The 11,602-nt window shown below is 47.0% G+C and overlaps 1 protein-coding gene across 1 annotated transcript; it reads left to right on the forward strand.

Annotated features, from left to right (window-relative positions):
• The first annotated feature begins 6,731 nt into the window (after positions 1–6,731).
• On the forward strand, positions 6,732–11,079 carry gem (GTP binding protein overexpressed in skeletal muscle). Its single transcript, XM_045698348.2, has 4 exons — positions 6,732–7,776; positions 8,030–8,106; positions 8,259–8,463; positions 10,320–11,079. The coding sequence occupies exons 1-4, from the start codon at positions 7,422–7,424 to the stop codon at positions 10,601–10,603; spliced, it is 921 nt and encodes a 306-aa protein (XP_045554304.2). The 5' UTR covers positions 6,732–7,421; the 3' UTR covers positions 10,604–11,079.
• The last annotated feature ends 523 nt before the right edge of the window (positions 11,080–11,602 follow it).

The raw sequence follows: 11,602 nt of genomic DNA on the forward strand, positions 1-11,602 counted from the left end.
CATCCGTAGCTTGGGTAGAAAAAGATTTCTTTGTCTTCAACCTTGTGTTGCGTTTTGGATTTCGTTGAACTTTTAGAACTTGGCTGCAGCCTGGGGTCAGTTAGTCTAATCTGTTCATTCTTCACTCCCATGTCTTATACCTTCGGGTCAGAAGTGGGCGTAACCCCCTTTAGGGCAATTCTCTGGGCGTACCAAGTTAAGAGACAAGGCCTAGATTTTACTCAAATCCAATTTTAGACAACTAACTTCACATTTCATCTTTACCAAAACATTCTCTTTGATTTGGACATTTTCCACACAACGTACAATGTATAAACATCAGGCATATACTGGGAAAACTCTTAAAGGTACAATGTTTTCGTAATAACGTCATCTATTAACCTTTAGTAACAAGACAAAAATTACATACATTTTCATATTCCATCTATCGTCATGACCACCATTGTGGCTGATGGAAACCATTGTTCCAAAGTCCCTTTATTGCATGTTTAATGTTCTGAGGCCAGTTCTCCATAGTGAGGACAAAGGAATTTCGTCTGTGGTCTAAGATTTATCATGGGCGTGAGGGGTCATAAAACCCCCACATCCTCATACCCCTAGATCTCTCCTCCTCTGTTGGGGGTGAGAGATAATCTGTAGGGTTGTGGTCTCCTGTAACCTGACCTGATCAGGACAGTCATGACACCCCATAATGACAAATGAAAACAGTTTTTAGAAATTTTTGCAACTTTATTAAAAAAAAAAACAGAAATAGCTTATTTACAGACGTATTCAGACACTTTGCTATGAGTCTCAAAATTGAGCTCAGGTGCGTCCTGTTTCCATTGATCATCCTTGAGATGTTTCTACAACTTGACTTGAGTCCACCTGTGGTAAATTCAATTGATTGTACATGATTTGGAACGGCACACACCTGTGCCTTTTCTGGTCCCACAGTTGACAGTGCATGTCAGAGCAAAAACCAAGTCAAGAGGTTGAAGGTATTGTCTGTAGAGCTCCATGACAGTATTGAAGGTCCCCAAGAACACAGTGGCCTCCATCATTCTTAAGTGGAAGAAGTTTGGACTCTTCCTAAAGCTGGCCACCTGGCCAAACTGAACAATCGGGGGAGAATGGCCTTGGTCAGGGAGGTGACCAAGAACCCGAAAGTCACTCTGACAGAGCTCCGGAGTTCATCTGTGGAGATGGGAGAATCTTCCAGAGGGACAACCATCTCTCAGGCCTTTATGGTAGAGTGGACAGACGGACGCCTCAGTAAAGGCACAAGACAGCCTGCTTGGAGTTTGCCAAAAGGCAGCTAAAGGACTCTCAGACCATGAGAAACAAGATTCTCTGGTCTGATGAAACCAAGATTGAACTCTTTGGCCTGAATGCCAAGCGTCACGTCTGGAGGAAACCTGGCACTATCCCTACGGTCAAGCATGGTGGTGGCAGCATCATGCTGTGGGAATGTTTTTCAGCGGCAGGGACTGGGGGACTAGTCAGGATCGAGGCAAAGATGAACGGAGCAAAGTACAGAGAGATCCTTGCCGAAACCTGCTCCAGAGCGAAGGTTTACCTTCCAACAGGACAACGACCCTAAGCACACAGCCAAGACAACGCATGAGTGGCTTTGGGACAAGTCTCTGAATGTCTTTGAGTGGCCCAGCCAGAACCTGGACTTGAACCCGATCGAACATCTCTGGACAGACCTGAAAATAGCTGTGCAGTGACACTCCCCATCCAACCGAACAGAGCTTGAGAGGATCTGCAGAGATGAATGGGAGAAACTCCCCAAATACAGGTGTGCCACGCTTGTAGCGACATACCCAAGAAGACTTGAGGCTGTAATCGCTGCCAAAGGTGCTTCAGCAAAGTACTGAGTAAAGGGTCTGAATACTTACGTAAATGGAACGTTTCCGTTTTTTTTATATATATATACATTTGCAAACATTTCTATAAATCTGTTTTTGCTTTGTCATTATGGGGCATTGTGTGTAGATTGGTGAGGGGAAAAAACAATGTAATCAATTTTATAATAAGGCTGTAATGTAATAAAATGTGGAAAAAGTCAAGGGGTCTGAATACTTTCCAAATGCACTGTAGCAACTCTAACTTGATAGCCTGAAATGGCTCTTGGTAGCTAGTTATGAGGCTAGCTAAAGCCAACTTCATAAAATTGCTATGTGGCTAGTAGTATTACAGAGAAACAACAACATATCTTTTTTATTATTCTGATTTTTTAAACAGGACACATCTGTGCCCTTGTGCCCCCTGTGGGCATGATGCCTCTGCCTAGAGGAGAATGTACTGGGGCCTTCTGTCACTCAAATGCATGGCTTTTTAGGACCTTTTCCCATTGCAGCACCAGAGTGTAACCAGTGATTATGTTAATATTTACATTTACATTTTAGTCATTTAGCAGACGCTCTTATCCAGAGCGACTTACAAATTGGTGCATTCACCTTATAATATCCAGTGGAACAACCACTTTACAATAGTGCATCTAAATCTTTTAAGGGGGGGGTTAGAAGGATTACTTTATCCTATCCCAGGTATTCCTTGAAGAGGTGGGGTTTCAGGTGTCTCCGGAAGGTGGTGATTGACTCCGCTGTCCTGGCGTCGTGAGGGAGCTTGTTCCACCATTGGGGTGCCAGAGCAGCGAACAGTTTTGACTGGGCTGAGCGGGAACTGTGCTTCCTCAGAGGTAGGGAGGCGAGCAGGCCAGAGGTGGATGAACGGAGTGCCCTTGTTTGGGTGTAGGGCCTGATCAGAGCCTGAAGGTACGGAGGTGCCGTTCCCCTCACAACTCCGTAGGCAAGCACCATGGTCTTGTAGCGGATGCGAGCTTCGACTGGAAGCCAGTGGAGAGAGCGGAGGAGCGGGGTGACGTGAGAGAACTTGGGAAGGTTGAACACCAGACGGGCTGCGGCGTTCTGGATGAGTTGTAGGGGTTTAATGGCACAGGCAGGGAGCCCAGCCAACAGCGAGTTGCAGTAATCCAGACGGGAGATGACAAGTGCCTGGATTAGGACCTGCGCCGCTTCCTGTGTGAGGCAGGGTCGTACTCTGCGAATGTTGTAGAGCATGAACCTACAGGATCGGGTCACCGCCTTGATGTTGGTGGAGAACGACAGGGTGTTGTCCAGGGTCACGCCAAGGCTCTTAGCACTCTGGGAGGAGGACACAAGGGAGTTGTCAACCGTGATGGCGAGATCATGGAACGGGCAGTCCTTCCCCGGGAGGAAGAGCAGCTCCGTCTTGCCGAGGTTCAGCTTGAGGTGGTGATCCGTCATCCACACTGATATGTCTGCCAGACATGCAGAGATGCGATTCGCCACCTGGTTGTCAGAAGGGGGAAAGGAGAAGATTAATTGTGTGTCATCTGCATAGCAATGATATGAGAGACCATGTGAGGATATGACAGAGCCAAGTGACTTGGTGTATAGCGAGAATAGGAGTGGGCCAAGAACAGAGCCCTGGGGGACACCAGTGGTGAGAGCACGTGGTGCGGAGACAGATTCTCGCCACGCCACCTGGTAGGAGCGACCTGTCAGGTAGGACGCAATCCAAGCGTGCGCGGTGCCGGAGATGCCCAGCTCGGAGAGGGTGGAGAGGAGGATCTGATGGTTCACGGTATCAAAGGCAGCAGATAGGTCTAGAAGGATGAGAGCAGAGGAGAGAGAGTTAGCTTTAGCAGTGCGGAGAGCCTCCGTGACACAGAGAAGAGCAGTCTCAGTTGAATGCCCAGTCTTGAAACCTGACTGATTAGGATCAAGAAGGTCATTCTGAGAGAGATAGCAAGAGAGCTGGCCAAGCACGGCGCGTTCAAGAGTTTTGGAGAGAAAGGAAAGAAGGGATACTGGCCTGTAGTTGTTGACATCGGAGGGATCGAGTGTAGGTTTTTTCAGAAGGGGTGCAACTCTCGCTCTCTTGAAGACGGAAGGGACGTAGCCAGCGGTCAAGGATGCGTTGATGAGCGAGGTGAGGTAGGGGAGAAGGTCTCCGGAAATGGTCTGGAGAAGAGAGGAGGGGATAGGGTCAAGTGGGCAGGTTGTTGGGCGGCCGGCCGTCACAAGACGCGAGATTTCATCTGGAGAGAGAGGGGAGAAAGAGGTCAAAGCACAGGGTAGGGCAGTGTGAGCAGGACCAGCAGTGTCGTTTGACTTAGCAAACGAGGATCGGATGTCGTCAACCTTCTTTTCAAAATGGTTGACGAAGTCATCCGCAGAGAGGGAGGAGGGGGGGGGGGGGGGAGGAGGATTCAGGAGGGAGGAGAAGGTAGCAAAGAGCTTCCTAGGATTAGAGGCAGATGCTTGGAGTTTAGAGTGGTAGAAAGTGGCTTTAGCAGCAGAGACAGAAGAGGAAAATGTAGAGAGGAGGGAGTGAAAGGATGCCAGGTCCGCAGGGAGGCGAGTTTTCCTCCATTTCCGCTCGGCTGCCCGGAGCCCTGTTCTGTGAGCTCGCAGTGAGTCGTCGAGCCACGGAGCAGGAGGGGAGGACCGAGCCGGCCTGGAGGATAGGGGACAGAGGAAATCAAAGGATGCAGAGAGGGAGGAGAGGAGGGTTGAGGAGGCAGAATCAGGAGATAGGTTGGAGAAGGTTTGAGCAGAGGGAAGAGATGATAGGATGGAAGAGGAGAGAGTAGCGGGAGAGAGAGAGCGAAGGTTGGGACGGCGCAATACCATCCGAGTAGGGGGAGAGTGAGAAGTGTTGGATGAGAGTGAGAGGGAAAAGGATACAAGGTAGTGGTCGGAGACTTGGAGGGGAGTTGCAATGAGATTAGTGGAAGAACAGCATCTAGTAAAGATGAGGTCAAGCGTATTGCCTGCCTTGTGAGTAGGGGGGGAAGGTGAGAGGGTGAGGTCGAAAGAGGAGAGGAGTGGAAAGAAGGAGGCAGAGAGGAATGAGTCGAAGGTAGACGTGGGGAGGTTAAAGTCACCCAGAACTGTGAGAGGTGAGCCATCCTCAGGAAAGGAACTTATCAAGGCGTCAAGCTCATTGATGAACTCTCCAAGGGAACCTGGAGGGCGATAAATGATAAGGATGTTAAGCTTGAAAGGGCTGGTAACTGTGACAGCATGGAATTCAAATGAGGAGATAGACAGATGGGTCAGGGGAGAAAGAGAGAATGTCCACTTGGGAGAGATGAGGATTCCAGTGCCACCACCCCGCTGGCTCGATGCTCTAGGGGTATGCGAGAACACGTAGTCAGACGAGGAGAGAGCAGTAGGAGTAGCAGTGTTATCTGTGGTGATCCATGTTTCCGTCAGCGCCAGGAAGTCTAGGGACTGGAGGGTAGCATAGGCTGAGATGAACTCAGCCTTGTTGGCCGCAGACCGGCAGTTCCAGAGGCTGCCGGAGACCTGGAACTCCACGTGGGTCGTGCGCGCTGGGACCACTAGGTTAGAGCGGCAGCGGCCACGCGGTGTGGAGCGTTTGTATGGCCTGTGCAGAGGAGAGAGAACAGGGATAGGCAGACACATAGTAGACAAGCTACAGAAGAGGCTACGCTAATGCAAATGAGATTGGAGTGACAAGTGGACTACACGTCTCGAATGTTCAGGAAGTTAAGCTTACGTTGCAAAAATGTTATTGACTAAAATGATACAGTACTGCTGGCTGGTGGAGTAGGCTAGCTAGCAGTGTCTGCGTTGTTGACTTTGAACGTGTAGCTGGCTAGGTAACCTCGGTAGTTTCAGTACTACACCTTGTCATGATACAAAGCAACTTTGTAGCTAGCTAGCTAACATAACACTAATCAAGACGTTCCTTGTAGTGTATTTAGTTTCAACAATGCTGCTCGTCGGTAATAGTTGGCTAGGTTAGGAAAAATGGCGTCGCGGGGGACGGAAATAGCTGGCTAGCTAACCTCGATGGCTGGCTAGCTAACAATTATCAATTAACAATTATCAAACTATGACAAAGACAACTAGGTAGCTAGCTAGGTAACACTGCACTAGTCAAATCGTTCCGTTGTGAAGTATTAGTAACTACAGCGCTGCTAGTCGGTAACGGATGGCTATCTGGCAGTGGGTTAATGATGACTAGGTGTGTTGAGTAAGTCTGGCGCCGCGTCGCGGCTGGCTAGCACACCTCGATAATACTCAAACTCAAACTACACAATTATCTTAGATACAGAGACAGCACAGACAACTATGTAGCTGGCTAACTAACACTAACACCACACTAATCAAGTCGTTGCGTTGTAATGTAATAGTTTCTGCGGTGCTGCTAGTCGGTAGAAGTTGGCTAGCTAACAGTGATGACTAGCTAGCTAGCAGCTAGCAGTGTTGACTACGTTAGGAGGACGAAGATAGCTAGCCTCGATAATTACTCAGTTACTCTAAACTACACAATTATCTTTGATACAAAGACGGCTATGTAGCTAGCTAAGAAGAATTGCTCAGATCAAACAAATCAAGCCGTTGTAATGTAGCGAAGTGGAATATTACCTGTGGAGCGAAGCGTGGTGCGACTGTGGTGCGACTGCTCGCTCCAAGCCATAATATGAGCTCTACTGTTATTTTGGGGAAGTGTGTATCCATCACCCAGTGTGACACTGAAGACATGTGAAGAGGAGAATCAACAACTTCTGCATAATCAAAACAGTTGCTTTGTGAGAAAGTCTTAACACTGGATCTTAATGCATGTCCACAGTTAGTCATTTTTATGTAAAGGAAACCATGTAGCCATACCAAACATAACATAACATAACATAACATAACATATCATACTACTACTATACTCATTTGGTATCCCGGAATTACGTTTACTATGTTATGTCTAGTCTATGAGACCAGGCTGTTATGATATGTCCCTGCTCAGCCTCTACAGTATCAGAAACATTGGCAGGGATACAGTAGCCTACACATGTGGAAACACACATCTCCACTTATCCACTGCTGCCTCTGGGTGGGAGGGCCAGTCCCCCTCAACACCGCTGGTCCCGAGCTGTGAGAACGCACAAGGGTGAGGGAGGAGACACAGACTTGACGTCAAGGAAACCCTATCTCGCGCTGAGCCCTTCTTTATATAAATCTCGCCGCGGAAGAAATCCCATTATAACATTAGAGGGAGACCGATTTACGGGATTACACGCGCTCACAGTGTTCAGAGACCTCAACAACCAAACAGCCTCTTCCTTTCCCATCTCGAGGATTTAACTGTCTACCGGCACTAATGCGTGACTTACACTGATGTGGGACAACTTCTGACATTTTCTCTTATTCCTGAGTTTGGACATTCGGTTGTATCCAGTCTTCATCCATTTCACTCAATTATGGACTTGTAGGATTTATTTTACTTTCTGAGAATACTTTGGAGATTCTCATCTGTTCCATTATTTGTTTTATAGTCCAGTCCAGGGGTGTTTTTTCAGCGCACCTTTATTTTTAAAGGGCGAGTTTTATTAGTTTGATTTATTTTATTATCTTATCATCATGCTGTTGAGCATGCGACGACACAGTCTGCGGCTGCAGCACCAACTCCACCGGTGGAGCATCAGTGATACCGGGAGCCACCTATCAGACAGCCTCGCTTCTCCAGCGTGCATGTCCCGCTCCAAATCCTGTTCCAACTCCGCCGGGGAATCGGATGGGAGCCGCGACAGCTGGGCCTCTTTAGACTCCACAGACTACGTCATCTCCACTGGGTCTACCGGGAATACCGGCGGCAGCTCGAGACCGTTTCGCGTGGTGCTGCTGGGCGCCAGAGGGGTCGGTAAATCCGCGATTGCCAGCATCTTCGCTGGAGCGGCGGACAGCATGGACAGTGACGAGTGCGAGCTCTATGGAGGTGAATGAATTACAATGCGCTTGAGAATAAGGAAAATATGTTTTATAGGGTAGGCCAATACTATTACTTTGTGATGGATGTATTTAATGCTTTTGTGCGTAATGAGCACATAGGGAAACATCCACTTGGGCTCCTTTTTACGCATCCATCTTACATCAATATAAAAGTAAGATGCTTGACCAATTCTATTTGTATGAATCTAAATGTTGTTTGTGAATGTGGTTCTTAACACAGTGATTGGTTTGTTGTTCAGATGAGGTGTGTGAGCAGACCATCACAGTGGATGGAGAGAAAGCCACAGTCATTCTAGTGGACAACTGGGACTCAGAGGTAAGAGAGAAACTTCTAATGGTTACTTGATGAAACTCTAGTCTGTAGGCCTAGTCTCATCTCTGTCTTGCTGTGTGTGTTCTTGCCATACTCCAACAGTTTGTTTACATATCACAGCTCTAACATAGTAGTCTCTATTTGTGTTCCTTCAGGATGAGGGAGGCTCGTCTCAGGACCAGTGTATACAGACAGGCGATGCGTACCTGCTGGTATACTCTATAACTGACCGGTCCTCCTTCCTGCAAGCCTCAGAGCTACGTATAGCCCTCCGCCAACGCCGCCCTGCCCACCACACACCAATCATCCTGGTGGGAAACAAGTGTGACTTGGTCCGCCGCAGAGAGGTGTCAGTTACCGGTGAGATTAGAGGCGCAGGTTTGGTGTGTGTGTGTGTGTGTGTGTGTGTGTGTGTGCGTGTGTGTGTGTGTGTGTGTGTGTGTGTGTGTGTGTGTGTGTGTGTGTGTGTGTGTGTGTACATGCGTGCACATATGTATACAGTTGAAGTCGGAAGTTTACATACACTTAGGTTGGCATCATTAAAACTTGTTTTTCAACCACTCCACAAATTTCTTGTTAACAAGCTATAGTTTTGGCAACTTGGTTAGGACATCTATTTTGTGCATGACAAGTAATTTTTCCAACAATTATTTACAGACAGATTATTTCACTTATAATTCACTGTATCACAATTTCAGTGGGTCAGAAGTTTACATACACTAAATTGACTGTGCCTTTAAACAGCTTGGAACACTCCAGAAAATTATGTCATGGCTTTAGAAGATTCTAATAGGCTAATTGACATCATTTTAGTCAATTGGTGGTGTACCTGTGGATGTATTTCAAGGCCTACCTTCAAACTCAGTGCCTCTTTGCTTGACATCATGGGAAAATCAAAAGAAATCAGCCAAGACCTCAGAAAAACAATTGTAGGCCTCCACAAGTCTGGTTCATCCTTGGGAGCAATTTCCAAACGCCTGAAGGTACCACATTCATCTGTACAAACAATAGTATGCAAGTATAAACACCATGGGACCATGCAGCCGTCATACCGCTCAGGAAGGAGACGCGTTCTGTCTCCTAGAGATGAACGTATTTTGGTGCGAAAAGTGCAAATCAATCCCAGAACAACAGCAAAGGACCTTGTGAAGATGCTGGAGGAAACAGGTACAAAGTTTCTATATCCACAGTTAAACAAGTCCTATATCGACATAACGTGAAAGGCTGCTCAGCAAGGAAGAAGCCACTGCTCCAAAACCGCCATAAAAATGCCAGACTACGGTTTGCAACTGCACGTGGGGACAAAGATGGTACTTTTTGGAGAAATGTCCTTTGGTCTGATGAAACAAAAATATAACTGTTTGCCCATAATGACCATCGTTATGTTTGAAGGAAAAAGGGGGAGGCTTGCATGCTGAAGAACACCATCTCAACAGTGAAGCACGGGGGTGACAGCATCATGTTGTGGGGGTGCTTTGCTGCAGGAGGGACTGGTGCACTTCACAAAATAGATGGCATCATGAGGGAGGAAAATTATGTGGACATATTGAAGCAACAACTCCAGACATCAGTCAGGAAGCTAAAGCTCGGTCGCAAATAGGTCTTCCAAATGGCATACTTCCAAAGATGTGGCAAAATGGCTTAAGGACAACAAAGTCAAGGTATTGGAGTGGCCATTACAAAGCCCTGACCGCAATCCTATAGAAAATTTGTGGTCAGAACTGAAAAAGCGTGTGCGAGCAAGGAGGCCTACAAACCTGACTCAGTTACACCAGCTCTGTCAGGAGGAATGGGCCAAAATTCACCCAACTTATTGTGGGAAGCTTGTGGAAGGCTACCCACAACATTTGACCAGTTAAACAATTTAAAGGCAATACACTCAATTAGTATTTGATAGCATGTAAACTTCTGACCCACTGGGAATGTTATGAAAGAAATAAAAGCTGAAATAAATCATTCTCTCTACTATTATTCTGACATTTCACATTCTTAAAATAAAGTAGTGATCCTAACTGACCTAAGACAGGGAATTTTTACTAGGATTAAATGTCAGGAATTGTGAAAAACTGAGTTTAAATGTATTTGGCTAAGGTGTATGTAAACTCCCGACTTCAACTGTGTGTTACAGAGGGCTGTGGATGAGCTATGGTGTTTGATAGTGTGTTTATGAGTTTCTCAGCAGCTATCTGACTGTGTGTGACTGTTTTTCTCTCCAGAGGGCCGTGCGTGTGCTGCAGTGTTTGACTGTAAGTTCATCGAGACGTCAGCAGCGATGCAACACAACGTCTGGCCAGCCTTCCATGGCATTGTACAGCAGCTACGACTACGCAGAGACACCAAGGAGAACAACAACCGCCGCAGACACACACACTCACACACACGCTGCGACAGCATACCCAAGAAGGCCAAACGCTTCCTGGACAAGATGGTGGCCAAGAGCAATGCCAACGTCGCATTCCGTCTGAAGTCCAAATCCTGCCATGACCTTTCAGTGCTCTAAGACCCAGGACACACACACAACCCCATCCCTACTGCAGTCTACATTAGACTGACCCCTCAAAACTGTCGCCCCATTCGCCAGCCTCTGTGACGGTCTGGAGAATCAACCAATGGACATGCAGTGTTCTGACAATCTCAGCCGACAGAGAGATTGAAATAGGAAAAGAGAGAGAGGTGCTAGATAATTAGTGATCTCTAATCCTTTTAGGATCCCTCACTGAGACGCTCTCCTCTCTCTCTCTCTCTATCATCCGTCGTTCTCTCTCCCAAGTGCTTTAACTAGGTTACCCGGACAATTTGAATTCTGATAACAAGGTGTTTGTATGTCTGTGGTTTTGTATATAGTCCTATCTGTCCGATTGAGATAACTGACAATCTGCACTGCTCATCATGTGTATGTTTTGCTGTGTGTGGATATTTTCCATTGGTTTTGTTTAGCTGTGGAATAAAATCCATATTTTCTTTAAAATGTCATAATGTTCACTTGTTGTCTTTGTCTTGCGAGACTCCAATAACATCACACACACAAACATGCTATTGGAACATGACTCAGCAGGTGACACAGAGCAGTTATCCTCCCCTCAGAGGTAACTCCATAGTGTGTGTGTGTGTGTGTGTGTGTGTGTGTGTGTGTGTGTGTGTGTGTGTGTGTGTGTGTGTGTGTGTGTGTGTGTGTGTGTGTGTGTGTGTGTGTGTGTGTGTGTGTGTGTATTCCCACCAGAGTGATTGGCACTGACCCCCTAGAGACCTGGGATTGGGGCCAGGGCAGTAGCGTGTGTGAGAGAGGGATAATTAGGCTACCTTCAGCCAGAGTGTGTTTGGGGTCCAGCTAAATCTGTTACGAGATTGAAGCCAGCGGGGAATGAGAGAGCCATGTCTGGATTAATGATTGACTGGAGAGGGCTGCCTTTATAAACACTCCTTCAATTAATGAAGGGAAACTGGACACACAGACATGTCTTGTACAGTGGCATCTCAGATTGTGAGAAGTGAGTGAGTT

Source organism: Salmo salar, chromosome 05 (genome assembly GCF_965601325.2).
Source record: "Salmo salar chromosome 05, fSalSal1, whole genome shotgun sequence".
In the NCBI taxonomy this organism is placed as follows: domain Eukaryota; kingdom Metazoa; phylum Chordata; class Actinopteri; order Salmoniformes; family Salmonidae; genus Salmo; species Salmo salar.

Bases quoted from the DNA above. Each gene is read 5' to 3' on its own strand.
- gem (XM_045698348.2), top strand. From the start codon at position 7,422: ATGCTGTTGAGCATGCGACGACACAGTCTGCGGCTGCAGCACCAACTC. The intron at 7,777-8,029 runs GTGAATGAATTA...TTTGTTGTTCAG, and splicing joins CGAGTGCGAGCTCTATGGAG to ATGAGGTGTGTGAGCAGACC. The intron at 8,107-8,258 runs GTAAGAGAGAAA...GTGTTCCTTCAG, and splicing joins TGGACAACTGGGACTCAGAG to GATGAGGGAGGCTCGTCTCA.